This window comes from Xyrauchen texanus, chromosome 13 (assembly GCF_025860055.1).
Source record: "Xyrauchen texanus isolate HMW12.3.18 chromosome 13, RBS_HiC_50CHRs, whole genome shotgun sequence".
NCBI classification, from domain to species: Eukaryota; Metazoa; Chordata; class Actinopteri; order Cypriniformes; family Catostomidae; genus Xyrauchen; species Xyrauchen texanus.
Genome location: NC_068288.1, coordinates 11,271,334 through 11,296,214, shown reverse-complemented (window position 1 = coordinate 11,296,214; position 24,881 = coordinate 11,271,334). Strand labels below are relative to the sequence as shown.

At 39.1% G+C, this 24,881-nt stretch overlaps 1 protein-coding gene across 1 annotated transcript in view; it reads right to left on the bottom strand.

Annotated features, from left to right (window-relative positions):
- LOC127654123 (tomoregulin-2-like) overlaps positions 1 to 23,946 on the bottom strand; it is an 80,274-nt gene extending 56,328 nt beyond the window's left edge. Inside the window, exons 1-2 of the mRNA XM_052141134.1 lie at positions 23,337 to 23,946; positions 8,480 to 8,589 (exon numbers count right to left, since the gene is read on the bottom strand). Coding sequence (XP_051997094.1) covers positions 8,480 to 8,589; positions 23,337 to 23,508 — 282 coding nt within the window. The 5' untranslated portion in view covers positions 23,509 to 23,946. The remainder of the gene's footprint in view (positions 1 to 8,479; positions 8,590 to 23,336) is intronic.
- Positions 23,947 to 24,881: the final 935 nt, after the last annotated feature.

Here is a 24,881-nt window from a genome sequence, read left to right as displayed (position 1 = left end):
AAATACCTCCATATTCATGATAGTTCACGCCTCCTCGCATATTACCTTTCTAAAACTAAAAGTGTCTTACAAAAGTTCAATTACTATATTGTTTTGTATGAATGAGTGAACAGGATGATTTTCACATAATTTTGTAGCAAAACCTCTAGGCTACAAGATCCAGTTCTCAAAAGTCTTGTGAACAAATGTGTTATATGGCCTTATTTCAATTACTTAAAAATTGAGTTTTTTTCAAATACCATGCATAAACATTAATTTCTCAAAAATACAAACCTGTACACACATGTTGCTCACATATTATTGTAGCCCAGTTTGTGCTGAATACAGTGTTATCAGACTTTAGCCATAAATGTGTTTTTAAGCAACTGAAAAAAGCACAAATGTCAAGGCATTTCAAAACTTCTCCAGGGCCCAAAACACCCTCAGACCCCAGAGGGTTAAAGGGGAACTGACTTCATACAATTTCAAGCAATTGATTAAAATAGCAAAAATTGCTCAGAAAAGTGGTTAATTTTGAGAAATGTCTCACATTATGATGGCTGATTCCACTTGGTTTTGAATGTAGTTATTGAATACATTATGTCAAATGACTTTCAGACATGTTTAGTTGCATAAATGTTTTTTTTTTTTTGGGTTACATTTACATTTATGCATTTGGCAGACGCTTTTATCCAAAGCGACTTACAGTGCACTTATTACAGGGACAATCCCCACAGCAACCTGGAGTTAAGTGCCTTGCTCAAGGACACAATGGTGGTGGCTGTGGGGATCGAACCAGTGACTTTCTGATTACCAGATTACCAGTTATGTGCTTTAGACTACTACACCACCACCACTTCACTGGGTCACTGGTTGTTTTTTATTTGAGCCACTGTGTGTTAATTTTAATAAGAAATCTCAGCAACTGTTTCATGCAAAAAAATCAAACCTTCTCCACTGTGTTGGCTCCTATCCATCTTATAGATTAGCAGTGACTGACAGAATGGAGAGATGAGTGAAAAAGAGATCACAGAGAGAGAGAGAGAGAGAGAGAGAGATGTAAAGAACTTTGAACACTCAAGATGAGAGACACAAAAAGTTGAAAGATGAATAAGGAGGAAGTAAAGATTATTACTGCTGTTTTACCATATACTGTATTTTCAACTAGTAGCCTCTTTTGACGTCAATATTAAAACATGTCATTCAGAGAAAATCCATCTTTATGTTCTTCCATTTACTGTTACTGCTCTCAAAAATCTCTCATATATTTTTCCTGTACTAAAGAATGGCTAATCCAAGCATCTTCTATGGTCTCATCTCCAAGCAGCTTCAGGCCAAAAACTATACAGTAGATGCTGTAATTTTTGCCGAAACAATGTCCTTTCAGTCACACTGAGGTGATAAGTCAAAATATACAGTGGGGTTCAAAAGTCTGGGCTTATGCATCTTTTTTTCCCCCTTCTTATTATTACAAATGATATTATCAGTAGAGCTATTTAAATTAAACATTGAATTGAATTGGTGGGGACTATGAGTGGGGATATTACCACCATAATTCAATCACCAAACAATTTCTTAACATCCTTGACATATAGAAAGACCACTCATCTATTTCATCATAGGTTTACTATCAATTAAAGTCTTACAAAGAGTGTATTTTGGGGACTCAAAATGTTAAACAAATGCAATTCCAATGGTTACCTAAAGAGGACACTGTACCTCCTAAATAAAAGAGAAAGAAACCTCTTGTACCATTAAAACAGTATTGTATGACAACCGAGCCTGTTGTCTGCTTTAAAATGACTTTAAATGAGTACGAGATAGAAAATATCTGTGTCCACACACCTCCAGAGAAATATCACTATACAAACGCAAATCACACACACTAACTCACTGTATACTGACATACAGTGAGAAATGCATTTGAAGAGGACGTCTGAATTAATCAGAGCTGATTACTCGCAGTAAACAATGGTTTGAAAAAGGGAGAGAGATGGAAAGAGAGAGAAAGAGAAAGAGTGGGGGGAAGGATAGGGGGTAGGCAAAATTTGGTTAGCGTGTGTGTGTGTGTGTGTGTGTGTGTGTGTGTGTGTGTGTGTGTGTGTGTGTGTGGTCGGGTTTGGGTGGTTTACGACGATTTTTTTTTTAAGGTTTTAAACTGGTAGTTACAAGGGTATTATGCTATAAATGTGGTTTATGAGAACATTTCTAGTGTCCCCATAATTCAAATAGCTTAAAAAACACACTAAACAAATTTTTTTTTAAATGTGAAAATGCAGAGAGTTTTTTGCAAAGGTTAGCTTTAGGGTAGGGTTAGGGGATAGAATCTATAGTTCGTACAGTATAAAAATACTTATGTCTATGGAGAGTCCTCATTACAAGCCTGTTTGTGGCTTGTAATGGAAACCATCACCGGCACTATTGAGCTAAAGCACTCATTCTTTCATATTGCTTCATTAGAACTCTGTCAGGGTGATGACCTCCACATAGTTAGGCTATGTGTAACGGGAGCCAGCTGGTAGATGGCTGTGCAGTGTGTAAACCTCATTCTCCTGACCTCAAAAGGTGCACTAGCGACTGATGCTAGAGGCTAGAGCGGATGGGAGTGAGGTTTAGGGGGATGAGTGTAACGGGTGCCAGCTGGTAGATAACTGTGCAGTGTGTAAACCTCACTCTCCTGACCTCAAAAGGTGCCCTAGTGACTGATGCTAGAGGCTGTAGCCTTTAGCCTCCTTGTTAGCGTAACCGCCTCCCGCAGGAGATGCGGTTGAGTCCGTCAGAGTGGGGCGTGCAGAATCGATGACATTGGTGCCGTGACCCGGATGGGAGTGAGGTTTAGGGGGGTGAGTGTAATGGGTGCCAGCTGGTAGATAACTGTGCAGTGTGTAAACCTCACTCTCCTGACTTCAAAAGGTGCACTAGTGACTGACGCAAGAGGCTGTAGCCTTAAGCCTCCTAGTTAGTGCACCCGCCTCCCAAGCCGGAGACGACAGTTCAAGTCCCGTTCGGAGCGAGGTGAGTAGAACCGGTGACATATGTACTCAGGTAGTTTAAATTGATCACCAACATCAATCAGAAAAGAATGCCATCTAATATGAAGCAAAAGACCATGGACTTAATACACACAATCAACATAAGTTGACAGCCCCCGTTTGAGCCTGATGTTCTGGAAGCGAAGCAGTGAAGTGAGATGGATGGATGCGTGCAGTACTAACAACTGTAGGATATGAAGCACACATTTTTTTTTATCACTGGTAGGTGAATCAAATTTTTGTTAACTACTTGAAAGTTTGCTAGGAAGAGTCTAGCTAGCTAGTTAAGTCATAATATTTTCTTAGGTGCTTAAAAAGTGGCCTTATAGATCGCTCCCATTATAAAGAAGAAGCTGCACAAGTCCCGCGCTTGCAGCATGATCAACTTCATTGATTATAATGTAGGATTACCAGATGTCCCTGTATTCAAGGGACAGTCCCGGTGTTCAAAACAGCCCGCATAGTGAATTATATATTACATGGCAAGAAACTTGAGCAGCAAAGTCTACCACGTATTGTTTATTTTCACCAACAGAGGGGGCTGCTCGCTAAAGCAGCTTCGATTCATTCATCTTCCATCACTGATTACTTGGTCGGGCCAGTTTTGCCATTAAGAACTGGATGAGGCAATTGAAGAGAATTATCATCATTGTTATAAACAATGAAAGTTTGAATTGAAAGTTTGGCCTTCATAATGCTGGATATCCCACACAGACCACACAAACTATAACATGCTGGTTAAAAGTAGTCAAATTAATTCCAGCAGATGAACATCTTTAATCAGTGTGTGTTGAATCAAAATACATAAAATTAAATTTGTTTAACAAGTAACATGAAATTTAAATTACCTATTGACTACTGAATTTGAAATGTCCCCATTTTTCATTTCAGAAATCTGGTCACCTTATTATAATGGGAGCATTCAAATACCCTAGCTCTTTCTACTAAGGAAATTATTATTAGCATCTAAAATATGATACGCTTTAATCGCTGTGACCAGACGTCCGATAAAACCAGGACAGTCCCAATTTTATGAGCCAAGTCCACCGTACTGATGGAGGTACAGTCAGGATGCCTTTTGTTCCGATTATCAGTCTTAGCTTAAATGTTTTGTGAAATTGACATAGCTGTGCTTCGTACTTCTTCTGTCGTGAAAAACAAGCAGCGAGTACAAAGATAATTTTTCATTTCCTCAGTCAAAATCAGCCATACTTTCTCCGCACTTTCTCAGCTCAGAGCCTGTGCAAAACTTTCCCCCTTGTTGTCCCCTCCCACCTCTGCTGCTGTCTGGTTGCCCATAAGAAAAGTCTCTACACCTGTTAGAAGCCCCCCAAAAATGGGGAGGAATGGATGATAATAGTGCTGTACACTACAGGTAAAGGTAATCATATGGGAAAACATTTCATATTTCAGTTGTGCATATGTCTGCATTTTGTGTGTGTGTGTGTGTGTGTTTTAATAAAAATGTACTTGGGTGTGTCATAGTTGGCAGTAGATGAGCTATATTACTAACCTCAGGAAACAATTTGAGGCTATGTCCTCAGCTGGGCACAGTGGAATACCATTGAGAAAAATTAATGCACAGCACGTCTATTTTTAGGAGCTGTGCTCTATCAAAACAACACTAGGTGGTTGAAACTGCATGTTGTTTAGATGTGAGTTTGTAGCTGCAGTTCATGCATTCATTACACAATTTTACTATTTTTTTAACACCCAATCTGAACTATTAAGCCCCCCCCCAGCATCCCCAACAAAAAACTCCTAGAGCTGCCACTGCTTACATGAGGAGGGGCATCACAGCCAAATGTTAATCAATCAACATGGCGACGAAAACCCTGACCCCCAAAGTTAAACTTTTAACAGCTTAATCATCTAGATTGAGTCAGGTTTACTGAACAGAACGTGCACAACTTTATAAAGGACTTCTTTTCAAACATTATCATAACAAGTAGTTTTTTCCATTACTTTATATTACTAATGTTAAGATCCTATATGTCAAAATATTGTGTTGATACATAATACTACAGACCATTTTTTGGCATATTTGCAGTGTGCTATGCTGCATGTGTGTGAGTGTGTACGTCTACGAAAAGGAGAAGATGGGTAAATGTACTCTTCCTCACAGGCGCGCATGTGTGTGTATGTGTGTTGTTTGTCCTGTGGCTGGCAGGCCCCAAGTGGCCATATATACAAGCAGGTGATGGAAAGGTCAGTGTGTCTGAGATGTACACATGTTCACACTGCCAGACCGACACACAGACACACACACGCACACATACACTCATACAGTATATACTGTACACCAGACAACAAATTGTCTTTCTTCCTCATCTGATCTGAACAAGCCAATAATATTTTGTCTGTTTACGTTATTTTCTCTAACTTCTTGAAATTGGAGATCAAAATGTTCAAATCTATACATTTCCTTTCCTGAGCTCTGTATAAAGCTGCGTTCACACTGCCAGCAACACGCAGCGACAAAATGACCATTGAAATGTTCAATTTCAATGAGAGCTGGCGACTTCCATCAACACGAGTGACAGCGACCATTGCCGATTGGATGTGGGCATGTCCAGTGACGCGACAAAGTTGAGAAATTTTGACTTTATGCAAATGAAGAGCGACATTACGGGAACGACAGCCAAAACGAGAGAAGATGATAGAGCTGATGTAATCCTAATATTTTAATAATAATTTTCATTGTAAAGAAACAGTGCTGGTTAGACTCTCCATACACACCACAAGCGACCTAACCGCCAGCCACTGGCGACATGCAGTGACAAAGTAGCTGGCAGTGTGAACGCAGCTTAAGACTGTTACTCTTGCACTGGATCCTCTGTCAGATCTACCATTGTATGAGGAATTATAATATATATGCTCAAAGATAGTCTGTCTGTCTGTCTGTCTGTAGGCTTTGTCAAACCAACCCAATGACTGTGTTCAAACAAGTTTAAAACCTTCTCCCCATCTTCCAATGTTAGAACAAACAGATAGTCCCAAACTCACACCATTGGTTGGGCCAAAGTAATGAGGTTTAGCCCAGTTAGACCACACAAACAAACAGATTCCAATTCTGTTTTATGCCACTAATGGAACAAAAATGACACACACCACCATCAAGTTTGGCCTCTGGCACCTTGTAGCCATGTGACTGTTTCTGCTCAGAAACAATTCACACTGTTTGTCTGGAATAAGAGACGAGAGAGAGAGCGAAGAACAAAAATGGAAGGCGGTCAGTCTGAGTATGACAGTTGGATCAATAGCATCTCAGTAAGTGAACTTGTTCGAATCACATCCATTCATCTTTCTCCCTCTCTTACACACACACTTTCCATCCCGTTCTCCATCTGGAAATGGAGGCTGGCTGCAGGGCAGAGATCTGGGTAGCAGCATCAGACCATAGGAACAGGGCATCCCCACACACGCCCTTACAGCGGCGGGCAGCGGCTCTCATTGCGCATGATTGTTAACCAGTAACCCTCCCCACCAGAGCTAGAGGCACTCACATGGCCCCAGACTAGTGTTAGTGCCGCTCAATTGTATTAAGAGCAGAAATGAAAGCAGCGTGACCCTTCTTAAGTGCACAAGGCAGCTTTGTGCCGAGTGAGGCCAAGCGATCGAGCAGATGCATCAAAGGCAAATCCCCCTTGTGCACGGCGCGAGCAGACAGATAATGCTATTTACCTGAGTGATGGAGCTCGCCCAGAAACAAGACAAAGATGCACGATGTCTGAGTGGAGCAAAGCACTCAGGCCAAGCTAGAGAATGTGTGTGTGTTTTCTGTGAGAAGGCATGTGGAGGTGTACACGTAGGAAAGGATAATCACAAATGAGATCTGTTTAATATCTCAACTGTTTCTCCTAGACAGCAATGGGATTACAAGAAGAGCAAATGAAGATTTTGCTTATGTCTCCTGCTTCAGAGTTCCAGAAGAGATCTAAACAATCACTTTGCCAAGATTTGCAGAGATATCAAAGTTGATTTGTTAATAACCCATGAAAACATTTCTCATGAAATTCTTCCAAGACCAAATGTCTGAGCTACACTATCCAGTTAGAATTGCATAGCTCTAAATTCTTAGGCTTTGTTCACACTGGAGGAAAAATCCAAATTGTTAAAATCTCAAATAATAAACCGATTGTTTTAGACCGACTTCAAGCTGCTGATATGTGGAGAGACCAGATTTTTTAGCACGCCCACATTCGTTGTCATAGAAATGCAAACTTGCGTATACACACCATGTGTGAGAGTTTAGCAATGGATGTTTTAGATGAGGTAAGTACCAAAATATTAACATATTCTTTACAGAAAATGGGAGAGGTGGCATGTACAATTTCTATTGCTGCTTTGGTTTACAACTTTGCCGTTTTTGCCAGACACTCCCTATTTTATCCAATACGGGATGAATATTGTCCTATATTTTAGCGAAACATCCAGTTTTGAAGCACAGCGAGAATCTTGAAGAGGAGCCCCATCCTGTATCCTACATTCAAAATGCTCAAGAGTCCCGTATTTGCGTGAAATTTTAAATCATATGGAGTTGTAGTGGCTCACAGCATTTGTGAGTTACCGCACCTTAGCGCAACTCTTTGGGTGAGTAAAGCCAATGTATTATTTTGAAAGAATGTTATCACTGCTTGGTCTGCACTGTAAAATATACTTGACATATGATTACTACTTATTCAGAAGTAATAATCCCATCAGAGATTTAAAGGAATATTCTGGGTTCAGTACAAGTAAAGCTCAATCAAATGCATTTGTGGCATAATCTTGATTACCACAAAAATGTATTTCGACTTGCCCCTAAAAAACTAAACTAAAATCTGGGTTACATTGAGGCTCTTACAATGGAAGTGAATGTGGCCAATTTTTAAATGTTGAAATACTCACTTTTTCAGAAGTATAGACACGATTTGAATCATGATTTTAATGTTACAAAATTGCTTACTAACCTTTTCTATGTAAAGTTATAGCCAATTAAAAAAATTGCAATGACGATGTAATGTCAATAACCCCTACAACCCTCAAATGACTGTAAAAATGAAAGTGTACAACTTTACAGCTCAAATAATACATGTGTTTTAACAGAAGAATTAATGCAAGTTCTTTTAAAATATTAGAAGCTTAAAATTTCCCTCCAAAAAATTAAACCATTCCCTTCTATGTGCCACAGATGAACGCATATCATATGGGTTTGTAACAACATGAGGGTTGAGTATGAGTACTTTATGACAGAATTTTCATTTTTGTATGAACCAACACGTTACACCTCGTGAATAGCTCACGAAAGAGCAACCTCGGAGCAAATAAACATTTCCTGTAAAAAAGTGAGGAGCAGTTTTATGCGAGAAGGTCAATTTGCAACAGTTTGCTTACCCTGCATGTAGTAATGCCTTTGACACCACCACACATTCACCATTTGGCACTAATAAATAAAATGTCAATATTTGTGGTGCACTGATTCCTACCTTGAAATCACAGATGCATGTCACCGTGTCCCCGATTCGCAGACACTCTCCGTCGAACTTGCATGTGTTCGTGTCACAAAGAAAAAGATCTGTGTCCTGCTCTTCAAACCCTGTCAGGAAACATACACAAATAGATATAGGCATACATGAATACATATTGTACAGCAGTGGTTATCAAATGGTTTTGCTACAGTGCCTAGATTTTACAGCACATCAAGTGGTGAGCCAACACAATGCCAAAACTATATTTCATGTAGGATCTCATTTTCTTGGTTTTTGAGAATAATGGCATGCCATGCATTCTTCTCTGGTTGGCATCTGCCCTGATTTGGCTAGCTTCTACTGACTAGCTTTACAGAAAAATATGCACTAAAATACTGCTGGATAGTCTGAAGTCTTTTGATGCAAACAACAAAAGAAAATTCTGTGTGCCTATTTATTCTGCTACTATAAATGCACAATTAAGTGGTAAGTTGCATATTATTTTTGCATTTATCATTATTTTTCACTACGGTCACCCACCCTATCAGAACAGACCTGCTAAGAATATAGCAATCAACATTTCGAATGGCAAAAAGGTCCATTTATATGCATAACCTCACTGTTATCCAAATGGACTAGAGGTGTGCTACTCAATCCTCCACTTCATTAAATATGGTTTTGTAAACAATTAAAAAAAAAATTATATTTTCATACTGTAATGTTAACATAACTCATTTTGGGGACGCAATTTCAGGTTTGGTCTTAAAGTTTCACAGTACCGGTTGGTTCAGAGGCTCTCGTTCTAGACCATAATGCTCGTTCAGACCTCTAAAATTGAACAAATTGTCCACTATCTTAAGCTATGTGTTCAGCATTTAAAAAAATATTTTTCCTTAAATGCACCAGTGGCAAGATCTGGCCACTCTGTTTCATTATAATTGAGTAAACACATCATCAGTGTGAAACAGCCTCACAGAATTACTTCCTAAGGACAAAAGGTCTTTTGGGTCCAAACTCTGGATAGAGGATATAAAAGCTAAAGCATATCATGACTGCACAGCGAACAACAGACACTCTGTTTCCAAAAGCTGCTTTGAAAAAAGTAGATTATGTCCTTGGTTTGGGGTCATAACAGCCTGGTGTATGAAGCTTACAGACCTCTGTTGAGAGTGAGTGCAGGATGTCTTAAAATGCATGAGGTTTTCTCCTGGTCTGTCATCAATAATGGTGAGTTCATGTAGACAGACGGTAGACAACAACCACACTATGGCATCGCTCACACAGTCAGTGTTTGGGATTGACAACCGTATTTACTCACTGGTGTGACTTTCTAATTGTTCTAATCACACAACCGTTTACAGAAGCGAAACGAATAGGGTTAGGAAACGAGAACCGGTTCTTATACGGAACTGGTTCCACAAAAATAAAATAAATAAAAATAAAATCCATTAACAATTCTTGAACATGCTTTTTTTGTGATTAAACACTGTACTAAAATACTCTGAAAGTGCTTCCTGCTGCTATATAGCCTTGCTACTGAACCTACAGTGTGAAATGGTTCTTTTAAACTTACTGTACAGTGCGAAACACATCACAACTGAGTGAGTTTTGAACAATTCTCTTTAATGAGCTGGTGAATCAAAAACACTCAGGAGCAGTTACTGAATTAGTCTACCTGACCTGTAAATTATAACTTCTGTCATGTCCAGCTCGTAATGAACCAAGAACTGTTACAATGAATCAGCAGATTTTCAGCAAAAAAAAGAAATAAAAAAGAAATAAAAATACACACTATGAAACCATCTGACCATTATGTACAAGGATTTCGTGCAGTACATGATTAATATTTCATAAGCTCCCCCATCTGCAAGTCAACGAGCAGGATATGCAGAGGACCCATGTCACACAGTGTAATGTTACAACATGGAACCTCAGCTTGTGTGAGATGAAGTCTTTGGGCTCCAACTGATTTTTTTCTCAGCATATTCAGTTTTTAAATACATTTTTATAAAGTACATCTTCAGGTTATTCAAACAAATGAATAGGATATAAGTATCATATAAAGGAATACACTTTCATTAACAGTACACATTTAAAAAAAACTTCAAATTAGAAATGTACATTTAGAAATATTATTTTTAAAGTACATTTTAAATCAATGTATTTTTAATAATACTTTAGGATGCTTAAAAGAAGTGCAATCAAATGAATTCACTGCCTAACCAACTAAAATATATCTAATTATCCTTGATTCTTATGTCATGTAGTTTGTTACAGTAGAAACTGTATTTAAAGTCAATGCATACGATGTTCTTCCCTTTCGAGAAATACACTTGCAAGACAGTATTCCATAACAATGTTAAGTGAATTTAAAACGTAATTCTTATTTCACCAATGAGATCAGATTTCACTAGTTATGAATGTATATACTTCACTGAAACCAGTTTTGTGTGACATTTAAAGAGAAGAGTTGAAGACTTTGTTCTTTTAATCACACTTAAAAATAAAGTTCTGTTTGTAATCAATGTATTAGGTATTCTTGAATTAAACATGAGCAAATAATTGTATAAGCTAACTAATGTTAATTTATACAATTTCTAATATAAAATATGTAGATGTATAAATTAACTTTAACCAAGATTTGTCACAATTACAAAAATCCAGCAAAGAACTTGGAATATGGAATCTTTGTCTGGCAGGTTGGGCAGGATTGTTGGGATGATTCTGCTTCAGAGAAGTAATAAACTGCAGCTGGAAAAAAAAAAAAACGGTCAACTTTTAAACTTTTATGATCCACAGCAATTTTGCATTAGTAAAGCAAGAAATCAACACTATATATATATATATAAATGAACGTAAATGCTTGTTAATTATGATATGACTCACATAAAGTCAAATTAAATGTGCCTCACTTAATGAGAAGAGGAAAGAGAAAAAGAGACCGGATGGGAGAGAGTCAGGAAGAGCACAGATGGACGGTATGATTTCTCTTGCTGAAATGGGACAAATATTGTCCGATCAGTTGTGTCTTTCAACGAGGCCCATCATCTTCCTTGATGATGCAGATTATTTAGCTAAGACAAGTGTGTGTGTATGCTGTAAACAGAGAACAGAGAGACAGAGAGAGTGAGGTGGCCCAGAGCGATATACAGCAGTGCTGAAGCAGCCAAAGTCCGAGGATAAATCAGTCTGTATGGAATGATAATGACAGACAGAAGTAGACAAAGAGAGCAGTAAAAAAGAAAGATAGAAAACCCACAACATATGACATTCCAAATGCCAACATAATAGAGAATTGTAGTGAACTGCAATTTATATATGCACGCAAGCGGTACACCTGGCCAGTTGCCCCGCATACTTACCTGTTCTTACCTGACTACACACGGGAAGAAAACCGGCTCAACCCGGAGATTGTAGAATCTCCAAGTAGATGTGCAAAGCACGCACCGGACACAGCAACGACAAGGGTTCTTGCTGGGTCTGCCTCCTCCTGGGGCAGCGCTTGCAGGCTCACCCCCTGATCCCTGAAAGGGGTTGTGGGAACCTTGGGTACATAGATCGGTCGTGGTCTCAAGACAACGTGAGAGTACTCCGGACCGAAATCCAGGCAGGTGTCACTGACAGAGAATGCCTGCAGGTCCTTGGTCGCCAGGGACGACGTGAGCTTACAGGCCCTGGATGGAAGTCTCAGACAATTCCGCCAGGTGGCAGCATTTTGCAGGCACTGGTGCACCTTGGAGTATCACCATGTACCCCATGGCCGTCCCACCATCAAGGGTAGTGCGAGCAAAGGAGCTCAGAGATCGGGTCCGGGCAGTAAAAGGTGCCTGCCATGATTTCATGAGCTCCTCGTGCTCCTCCGGAAAGAATGGGTTCAAGGCAGGGTGGAGGGTTCCACTCCAGCCCGAAGTGCGCGGCCGCCCGGGTAAGTATGGCTGCCAGCTTTGCATCTGCCTCAGGCTGGACGACCGCACCCGAAGCTGGGAGCTCAGTCGAGTCCTTCACATCCAACTGGATCAGCCCACTTTCCGATGCTGCAATTGAGAGCTCATCCTGTTCCCGAACCCCGAATGAGACATCAAACTCGCCATCCCAGAACTCGACCGGGTCAAAGGAGCGTACAGGAGAATGGGAAATTTGTGGGGGATTACCTGGCGGAACCACTCCAATTGGGGTCCCCACATCACCCCCAGTACTAACCGATGCATCCTTATACCAGCAGGTAGAAGGACCGAGGCAGACAGCAGTTGGAGTGGCTTTCCCTCTGAAGAAGGAAAGCCGTGATTGTAATGTTGCCATGAACACTGTCTCAGCATGGGCAGGTGAGACAGCGATCGTGGCCATCAGAGGTGTAGAGGTAACCATGAACTAAACAGATGGAAAGGCATCTTTAAAAAACCATCTCCATGAATGCCACTCTTTTAGAGAAAATATACTCTTTTATTGCAAGAATATATACTCTTTTAGGCTGTTGAAGCACCCAGGGGCAGGCACATTTCAGCAAATAGGCTAAAACTCCACTAGCTACCGAGTAATGTCTGGGATTTTACAGCGAACAACTAAAATACAGTTGTAAACAGCTAATGCTAAGTCCTGTATATAATAATGGCAATGAACCATGATGATTTTAATATTAAGCTTAAACATACAAGTCCATACAGTGTGAGTGAATTTGAGGTTATTAAATTTGTAGCTATAAGCACATATATTAGAAACCGGCTTGCTATCCAGAGAAAAAACAACCAAACATGCATACTACTGTTGCAGCCAATTAGTTGTTCAATTCGTTTTTTAAATGTTCAGGGTTCTTTTCAAAGTTCTTTGTCATCTGTTAATTTAAAGGGCCAGTTTGGGATTTAAAAAAAGTTATTAAATGTGTTTATTAAGACAACAACAATAAAGTTTGTTTATCTTTCAACCTGTTTTTGTAATGTAATTCAATACCGTGATAATACTGTATACCATGATAAAAGCTTCAACAATTATCATCATGTGAAAATTTTAAACTGTCACATTCAAATGAAAAAATATTAGTGTAGATGTGGCCTTGGAATTACAGCACTGGGATGCTTCACTGGTTTTACTCTATGACTCCACTTGTCTGTGTTTGGAGTGTCCCAGACATGCTGTAAGGTTGTGCGTTACTTGGCATCATGCAACAGCTAGCCATGTTGTGTCTACAATGAATGTAAGTTACAAACAAAAAACAAATGATAAGAAAATTAAATGTAGCAATAACACACAAGCAAGAATTATGTTGTACTAAATATAGGCAGAAGGTAATCACAGCCATGCTGAGATTACAACAGCACACATTTGTGCGTGATATTGTTTTAAGAATCATATTATCTTGCACGATTTTGCTTCTCAGCTATATTTATCTTGTTGTAATGATGTTTAGATATTTTTTACTGGAAAGCAAGACAAAAATAACAATGAAGAAAATTATTTTTGCAGTGCAGGAGCTGTGGAACTCAACACTCCAGTGCTAGAGTCACTTCCAATTCCATTCATCACAGTCAGGGAATTCAATGCTACACCTGAAAAAACAGCTCTCAGTGATGTGAGGCTGAATTTGTTCTGTGAGCTGAATCACTGAATTTACTGTAGGGAAATGGTAACAACACATCACACAGGAAGTGGCACAGGATGTATGGTGACATGAAACAGATCTGAAAGCATACCAAAGGTGACACCAGACACATCAGAACATTTGCTGACAAACACATAACAAAAAATCTACATTGAGCTAATGAACTGCGGGCAAAGTTCCTTTGAACTAAAACATCTGCTAAATGAATACATGAATATGCAAATTGATGAGCATCGTACCCCACAGGGTGCAAAAGCTACCAAGCATCTGCAGCAGTATTTCATAAAGCTCACACTAATGTGTTATTACTGCCAGACGGTTCTTGTATTCATGAACTAGTACATTACACAGTGTAATGAGTAATAGTTTGGGTTGGGGTGGGGATGCAATCAAATATTTGTTGTACTTCAACATCACTTTAAAACATACAATAAGTGTGAAATGCCATGCAAATGGTCTTTTGTGGCTATTTCAGTCCATTTTTATTGGCTTTGAAGCCATCTATATGCTAGTATACTTCTCAAAGTTGACCAAATGAATCTTTAGCAGATATATGCATTTATAATTTACAGTCTTTCTTTTCCAGGAAAACATACCAAAAGATTGATGTCTCATCTTGCACTACACCAATTTTTGTCCAATCAAATGCTTTCTAGGATAGAATGGCCCTCCCCTTAATACCAACAGAAACCGCCTTGCAAATATTAAATCATGGATTATGGCTGTGACAGTACTAAAGCTATCATCTAAAAACTGAACTAAAGACTGTGAGTAGCAGAGCGCCGAAGGCAAGTCGTGTAGTGTACTCTTGGCTTAAGTCAATTGCAAGGTAGCAACAGCAGAAAAATTGGGAAAAATACCTTATTATTCATAAATAGTTTTTAGTTATTTTGGATGCTAGTAAATATTTGTTTTTTATTTATCTAAAGTACATCTTGTTTATCAAAGATTAAAAAAATCTCATAAAATGCACATAAAATAATTGTGTTGCAATAGGGTATTGTAAACGGCCTTTCTCACCAAACCCATCGCCAGCTCAGCCCTCTGCTCCGCCATGGTCTCCAGCACCCTCTGGCCCCCGTGGTGTCTATCACCTTCAGGCCTCAAATCAGGTCTCCTGATTTCACTGCCTCACAGCCCATGTCTGCACTGCCCCCAGGCCTGCCTTGGCTGATAGCTCCCTGTTGAACTCTTGTCAAGTTTTTTTTGTAGTGGGGCATTGGGAGCTGCCCCTTGTGGGCAGCTTCATGTTTTCAGGTCTTTTATTGTGAAATTAGTTCACTTCCTTGTCTAGTCATGTGATATCTTGTTTCCTTCAAGTCCATGTGTCTTTTTCTCATTGGTTTATTGTCTTGTTTACTTGTTATCAGTCTTGTCTTTTCATTGGTTCATGTTTTATTAGTCTTGTTATCTTTTACTAGTTTAGTCTTGCTATTGGTTGTCATTGTCATGTGTTTGCCCATCCTTGTATTTGAGTCCTCATGTTTTCTCTATTCCTTGGTTGAGTATTGTAGGTGTAACCTCATGCTGTTGTTTGTAATTTTATTATCAAGTCAAGGTTTTGTTTTACTTTGGATATACTGTTTCATATTTGGAAACACTGGAACAAACTGTTTCATGTTTGGAAACCAGCACTGGAAATAAAGCTGCACTTGGGTTCTACGCTTCATCATCGTCTTCGTCTCGTCCTGTCTTCAGCCAGCCTGTGCACACGTTACAGGTATGCACTTTACACAACTAATCAAGTCTATGTGCGTCAATAAGATCATTCCCCTCCCCAACTGATCTTGAAAATCCTTTCTCACACAAATACATTTACATGATCACATGTGAAGTCGGCATGTTGCAAGGTACTAGTCCCATTCTACAGAGTTGCTGACAAGTGCCACTTCCCATTAGATATTTTTGCATCAGTTCAACTATATTTACCTTTTCCTGTGGCATGACTAATAGAACGTTGTGTCCGCAGTGCGGTAGAACTGGGTTTTCGTACTGCGTTGAACCAGGAAGGTTTGCATAATAAATGATAAGTGTGATTCTGAGCAGTTCCAATTTTCCTCTAAAATTACAATTTACTTCATGGACTGTTATAAAGTTTGGGTAGGCTTAAAAAAATATGCATTCCTCTTCACCGAATTACATAATATATAGCTAAAAACAACTCATCATAGTCAGAGTAAGTTATGTATGTCAATTACAAGATCATTTTCATCTCCACAATCCTTAAAATCCTTTCTCAAACAAACGCAAACGCATTGGTAGGTCAAAGTTTGACAACACTACCATCAACAACAACAAGATAAATGGATTGCACAGTAGCTGGGGAAACTTGGGCTCCAATCAATTCTGCAAACAAAGCTGAATTTAAACAATTTGATTAACTATTAAAAAGCTTAATAGATAGGCTCCTACTTCACATCAAATATGTCTAGTCCACTCCTCCACACTTTCTTTTTGACATTTAATTGGCTCTTGTTTATTGCTGTTCTTTTGCCTGTCAGAGAATTGCGTACCTATGTAGACTGGTGGGCTGGATATCAAACAAATTAGAAATTTAAATTAGTATCACCAACATGTTGGAGCATGTCTCACAAGGGCGCACATGAAGAGTGTCGGTGATGAGCAGATGTTATGACTCATAGTACCTACAATACAGTATCCCATATGGTGAAATCTCAGTATTTCAGTAGCTGTCACACACCTCTTAGGCTCAGTCACTACAGGTTTTCCTGTTGATGCTAGCCATGTTGGTAACAAATGCATGTAAGTGAGCTCTGCCCTGTCTCTCATAACAGATGGTCCAGTAAGAATAGCCTGGCCATTAGTGCAGTATTTATATACTCATCATTAATCTAAGAGTGCTTTGGCTTTCATTTTCAAAAATAGACAAGTAGGAACACAACCCATGTTAAATGAAGGCTTTGTCTGTGTCTTGGGCATTTTGGAGGTACCCTTGGAATATCTGTATGTTTGTGTGCACAAGGTTAATAAGGACTGAGCCTCACACCTTCTGGCACACCTGTGGAGGACCGACCCAAAGCCCCTGGGAGACTAGCTCACTTTCACTGCCATATGGCAGCATGTGGCAGTTGCCAAAGTACTGATCAAATGCACAGTGTTTCCTGTCTGTCTCATGTAGCCAGACGAATCAAATTCACTCAAGATTTTATCTGGAGAATCACGTCACAATGTGAGTCTGGACGGTAGAGTGCACGTGCTGACAAATATCCACATATTAATATCTGAAACATTTCAAGGACATGCCTCCTTTCCTGGAATGTAAAATAAATACTATTGCATTTGCCAGTTTAACAAATTAGGGAGCCCACACATACACCACAAATTTCAGAGTGGCACAAACTTTTTACCCTTTTGGGAATGCATGGAATGGGGGAAAAATTGCTTGAGAATGTATTGAACTGATGAAGATGGAACTGATGTATTTTGCCACATCTTTTTCATGTTGTTTCACTCATTTCGGCTTTAAAAAGTCTCTGTAGAAAACAAAGGTAAAACAAATCTTGTCCAAACCCTGAATCTACCTATGTGGTAAATTGGGCAGAATTCTACACACAGATAGTTGACTTGAAATACTTTAGGGAAATAGTAGCGCAGCGTAGTTCTAACGGGAAGACTAGCAGCTGTACATCATCACATCATTAGCTGGGTTATCCCTAGCCAATCGCATGTAAGCCATTGCTTTATAATCTGCTCACAATCTATCACATTGCTGTTTCAGTGTGCTAACACAGGCAACCTCCACCACCCCACCATCACCAGTTGAGCCCTGTCCTGCACGGGGGTAGGCTCCTCGCCCCTGCCTCCTATCTCCGGCAGGACATGACAGTTCCGGGTACAACTCCCTCGGACCGCCGGATGGGGCCTACGCCAAAGAGAGAGACATTTAGTTCCTGTTTTACATTTATCAAATAAATGGCATCTTAAACTTCACTCAAGTCTGCGTGTCTTCCCGATAGAAGTTGACATATCATGCTATACTCCATCTAAAACTGTTCTACACCCTTTTTTTATTATTCTTGTATAATTATTATACATGAAGATTTATGACCTCTTATTAGTTAAAAAAAACTACTTGAATTATTTGTAATTTTAAAAATGTATTTGTCACATCAAAGTACAATGTTTAAATAAACTAAAGGTGAAAGCAAAATGTGTTTATAAACGGTGATAAAGTTCAAATAAAAAATTAAATATACTAGGGCTGTCGCTTGAAAAATATCAAGTTAAATTGGTCTGAAACATTGAAGACTTTAAAACATGCAACCCCTACATTCTGCTCAGTCAAGCTGTCTTTGATCAACTGTCAATTTGTTGTCTGTACACCCTTACTGCCCACTGTCCCCTTAATTACTGCCCCCTGTCCCCTTAATTACTGCCCTCTGTTCCCTTAATTACTGCCCCCTGTGCCCTTAATTACTGCCCCCTGTTGACTGAGACTCGCAAAAACATGAAAGTGGTTCTTCAAGCTTGAATTGCTTCCTTGATAAGAAAATTCTTTCTTTAATTGCGTGAATTTTTTACATGTTTTTTTCTTTTACTTAATCACACTGAATTAGCGTGTTAAATTGACAGCCATGAAATATAAACTTCCCTTATGCATTCACACAGTTTAAGCTCAAATCTCAATGTTGGTAAAAATAAAGTTCATGGACATGTTATATGTCAACTACCTTTGCACAAAAATAAAGCTTGTTAATTTCTTACATATCTTTGGTAATTTTATCAATGGAGTGCTGTATTCTCAACTAAGTTTAACACATTTTGCCATATTTAAATCTCCAGCAAAAAAGTCCTCTCAACCGAGATGCAGGTGCAAGATGTCACACAAACATGTCGGCACTCAGGCAGATATACTAAGTAAGTGATAAACATTTACTTTAAGAAATATGGATAAATGAGTCAAAGTTCCTACATTACATGATATTAAAGCCTGTTTAACAAAGCCTGCAGAAACAGGTGTATAAAATGTGGTATATTATACTCTCTTTTGATAATCGTACACCTGTAGCACAAATGCTGGCATTGCAGCATTGTTTATCAGTTGGGTTGCTTGGAGACGTTTCTGGTTAAAGTCAAACACCTGCTAAGCTAACGGGAGTGTTGCAGTTTTGTTTCCTTACACGTCACCTTCCGAGCATCTGGCAATGGAATGCTTTTATGGGCTGGGATCGTAGATGTCAAGCAGGAATATCCCACATCCGATATGAATGGAAATGGAGTATTTTTAATTCAATGTGGATCTCAAATTATTCAGTTCTGTCTGTATGCAGTTCACAATTGTTTCTGTTTATTAACCAAATGTATGTTTTTAATTATATACATTAACTTGAAGCAAGCAAAGTAAAGTGTGATTCAAATATACATTTTTAAAGAAATTAAAAACTTCCTTACTTTACTATTAGTCTAGCTAATCAATAACAACAACATCCTGCATTCCACCTGGAAAAGGTTTTTGTACTGTTTGTTGTGCATGGGGATCATTCTTCAAACAATCAATTTGATGTTTGTTTCTGTGCAGCTGGCCACGCCAGCTCCATCCAAATTTCAGCTTGGTGTTCGAATGTATATACCTTTTGCACCGTTAGGGTAAAACCGCATAATGTATTCTGTTGTCAAATCATGGATATACTTCAAATATTTATATTGCATTCAATAAAACAAGAGTGGTTTTGGGCCTAAATAAGTTTAGGTCAAAATGAGTATCATATAACACACTGATGCTCCAAAAAGTCTGTCACCACCATGAAAATCTAGGATATATATATTTCATTTCAACCTGAAAATGAACGGAATGTTTTAGGATTTGAATCAATTTAATATAAAAACAAGAGTTATGAATTAAATTAAGAAGAAATATGAAATATTCTTAGCTATTTTTAGGTCTCTAAGGAAATAAGCAAATTTGTGAGATTAACCTTGTTAACTCCACTGTACAAAAGGTCAGGTTTCCTTGCTTCCAATGAAGTACACAAGACACTCTTTAACATTCTCAGATCATGCTGAGATAACATGGCTTTTTAGGTTTTGCACAAACCAGAGTCCACGCCAGCACGAGCATGCTGTCATTAAAACAAAATGGTGCGTACCACATACTAAGAAATTTACAAAATATTGTGAATATTTCAATTCACTTTTCACTCAAATTGTTAAGCTGATAATATAGGCTAATTTGCAATAAATAGCAAAAATAAACAAAGAATGAAAATAGAAGCATTTTCGTTAATGGTCTAAACTATTGGCCCCCACTGTCTGAAGATGTTATTAGTAGTATTTATTATCTTGAAGTCTGAGGCTTGTGTTTATACATGTGTATTGTTAATATATATTGTTAATATATTTCTATGTGCCTGTTTACGTTTGTGTGTTGGGTTTGTATGTTTATAAGTTCAAATGTGTGAGGATGTTACCGCTGCCCACCTTCAATGTTCAGCGTCGAAGAACAGAGGAAATAATGTTCTGAATGAAAAACAGAAACATCTGCCATCATGCATATTTAAACACGGTGCTCTTGCTAACCACTCAGCTTTATGAGTGTGCACTCAGGGGGATGTCTCAGATTACTGTCCTTTATTTCTCCTGCTCACCTCCAGGTACACAACTCACACTTTACCATTCAATACCAACTCGCTCATTCGCCCTCAATGGCATAATATTTCTATCACCAACACTCTTGAGTTAGCCATTCAATTAGCCTTGCTACATTGTCCTGGTGGCAAACATTAGACATGCCTCCTCTGAGCCTATTAATGGAAAGAAAAGACAAGAGAACTGGCACTTTCCATAAAATCTTTTCAACCTTTTTCTATCTTTTTAAACCTCAAAAAATGTTGATCGTCAAACTCAGGTGTTCGAAGTAAATATTATATGGACTCTTTTATTTTCTATTTATTTAATATGAGGTTTGCAACTTTTGCAAACATGTTACCAAAATGTGGGACATGTCTAAAGAAAATACAGTATAAAACAATGATATAGTCTCAGAGGGAAAAAAACTATGGGGAAACAGTGTTGCATATTTAGCCTAAATTAAGCTATCACTCAGTAGGGGCATGCTAGTTTGGGACCAAAGGTGGATCTGAACCTATTGATAATTAAAAAAAATTGCAGTAGGTTGGTTGAATGGTTTAAGACATGTACTGTATCTAAATATTAAGTTAGCAAATATTTTTTTTCCTGCAATGAATTGAATCTTATCTAACATATCTAATTGTGTACAAAAGTGTACCGAATTCGTGGAAAGTGCCAATTGTCCTACCTTGTTTTTCTTGATTGAGTAGTGGCATTCTTCCTGTACTTTATTGGATTAAATCTCAATGCTGGCATTAAAGTTGGGATAAAACAGAGAGAACTGAACGGAAACCCCCAAGAAACCCAAAATAGGGCACCACAACTTCCTCATTAGCCCAGGAGCTCAGACAAGCTTTCCCAGAAGACCTTTCCTTCTCACACATTTTTCTCTCTCTCTAACACACACACACACACACACACACACACACCACTCAAAATAGGCTCTGGTGTACAGAGTGTCTGAGGAATAAAAAATGAAAAAAAGAGCTGAGGTGGATTAGACTAACCCCTGTGGTCTTTCACAGTCTGAAGGAAAGAAAATCTTGAGAGGTGGATGCTCTCTGCCTGCATTAAAATGAAGCTGCTACCATCACTCTCAGACTGCATTTACATGCACAAAATGTCCAATATCAGTCAGAATTTGGTCATATTCCGGTTATGCAAGCATAATCTGATTGCGATAGATTAAACCAAAAAATACAAATCTGAATAAAACAGCTGGCATACGCCTGTATTAATCTGAATATTAAGTCATGTAAACACCTTATTCAGAATATCCACCACAACTGAACATTAATTTATATCAGGGCATGTCCAAACAAAGGTAATTCTGGGTGATATTAGATACAGACAGTTGTTAAAAATTTTAAGTTACCGAAGAGAAACCAATTTATAAAGCGAGGAGACGTTTTACAAATATTCAAATACATGTCATGCTGTACATTTGTAAAAGTCTCATGAATTACATTTTGCAATTCATTGCACTCGTGTGTGTTATTACTGTGGATTTGAATGAGAATTAATTGAGAGTTGGTTAAATTTCCTCCCAAAATTTCTAAAAAGCAGCGTAATAAATGGCAAGACCGAGCATCCCAATATTTCCAGAAAAGAATAGCAGGAAAAGAATGCTTATATTTTGGTTTAATTGGAATATGCTGATTACACATCAATGTTCCAATAGCTCTGGAGCATGTAAGCATCTTTTTCAGAATAAATCAGAAAATGGATGTTAATCGGAAAATGACATGCTTGTAAACGTGGTCTGGGAGAGTCAAGCAAGCATGTATTGGTCATTATATACATTCAAACCATCAATGTATTACCTCCCTATGGCTCTCAATAGTTGACCAGCTGGGATATTAGCCTAAACCCGGTGCATGACTGTGTCCGGTTGCCAATGAGAGAAATATTCTGGTGCTTACAGCCAAAAGATCTGTAGTGTAATACACTCCAATATTGAAATATAGTCAAACCAGCCATCTGGAACCTTATCTATCTGACAGCTTATTTGATCAAGCCTTGCTTTCAACACGTGTGACAGCACTGTAGAGGGGTAACAGGATGGGGGAATCGATAAGACGAAGCACAACACAGAGAGCATGTCAATAGCAAATTCAACAGTCTGCTGTATAGTCTAACGATATACGATTTTCTTTATTTAATTAGCCTCTATTACTACCTTACTGACTTGTCCTAATACGGAATAAGCTGTTTTAGGAAGGACATTCGCAGCTCTGAATGAACTGGCATGACCCATAGATCTGCGCAACAGATATAGTGCATTTCTTGCAGACGATTGCCCCTTAAAGCTATTTAAAGAAACAACATAATTGCACAGCGGGGTCCTTTTGTTACCAAAGTGTCTCTGACAAGCGCTCTCTTTCAGTGCACAATTTATCCCACTGATACAGTGTAAAGCAGCACCAGATGTAGTTATTTTGGGCCAGACTGGCATACGTGGTTATAGATCTGGTAACTTCAATGGTGCAGGTTCAAATGCCACATATGAGGTGATCCATGGCTTATCAATATTGTGCCCTTGATAAAGACCCTTAGCACCAGGTTGCTCTAGGGCTTTTATTCAATTACTAATTAGTAACCTGATCCATAACAGAAAAGCTTGCCACAACACTAAGACGTGCCAAGGCACGGGCGTTGAGGAGAGTTAAGGAGCAGCGCATTCACGTCTCTTACCGGAGCAGTTCCAACCGGTGGGTGTTTGACAGTCGCTCAGCGAAGAGGGGAACGCGCAAAGTTGCTTCAGTGGTAATACACAAAAAAAGCAATAGGTCGTAATTAAAACTAGATGTGTCCAATTCCCCTCCAGCGATCTCCGTGTGTGTCGCACTTCCGCGCAAAGAGCCATCTCAGTTCACTGGGAATGACACGGGGCGCAGAGCGCAGACATGAACCGAGGGATCCGATCCCACGATGGGCGCAGGCGACACAGATCTCAGCCGCGGAGCAGTGATACACATCTTCCGGGCAATGCTGCGGTGAGCCCCATATGTGCTCTGACACCGGTGCGTCTGGACTGTCTTGACAAGTGGAAGTGTCAGTATTGAAACTCAAAGCGGAGATGAAAAGATATGCATATCCAAGCATGGACCTGAAAAGGCTGTTCGGATCTACTAGTTGATCATCTTCTCACTCCATTCTGGTAAAATAATGCTAAAACGCAGGCTTAAGTATCTCTCTCTCTCTCTCTCTCTCTCTCGCTCGCTCTCTCTCTCTCTCTCTCTCTCTCTCTCTCTCTCTCTCTCTCTCTCACTCATCCTATATGAGCTCTGTCTGAGAGTGTCTTGTTCCGCTGGTTTCTGACTCTGACTATGAGGAGGATGATGATGGTGATGATGAAGGTAAGAGGTGGGTGCACACTTCTCTAACACCGCGGATTGGCTGTAGCGGGTGCGCTGTCAACATACCCGGGTACAGAGCCGTGGATTACAGCATCGCAGGCAGAGATCAATAGTGCAAGTGAGACTTCCTAACCTCGTAAAGGCGGAATAAAAAAAAAGAAAAATGTTTAGGCTACTCAGTATCAGTTGTGTCACAAAAATAGGCTGCAACTGAATCAGACTTGAAAGTGAAGCTTGATTCCTGGCGATCATCAAACAGCACCGGTTCCAGTCTCAAAAAGTAATGATGCATACACTCGTTTGTTTTCCCACCCCGTGTAACCTATGTGCAGCGGGTGTCTGCGGCAAACAGACTGTCTCTTGTTGCATTCCGATCTGCGTCACACAAACTTTCAAGCCTCCAACATTTAAATGAATCACCGCTCGCGCGCTTCGCTGCGTTTAATTTTAGGAGTGCGTGGAGAGTGAAGCGACGCATCATGAATTATTATCTGACCGTCAGCGCGAGAAAACTTCATAAGCAGAGCTCACGCTATTCACAACTCTCCTGTCACACCCAATTGGGGTTTGCTCAAGTAAAAGTTAAGGGCACACACATGATTCCCGTTAACATCCCTAGGCATGACAGCCCTCTGATGCATCATTTGATGGTCACTGAGGAAATTATATATAGGTTATATTTTATTAGCCTATTATTATTATTATTATTATTATCATCATATTACACATACAGCAGCAATCAATGAAATAATGTAGCTACTGAATACAATAAATATCACAAACAGCTTCGCAAATAAAAAAAAAAAAAAACAAGAGAAAGAGAGAGAAACAAATTTTAAATAAAAATGTACAGCTATTCTTTCTTCCAAAATAAGAATAG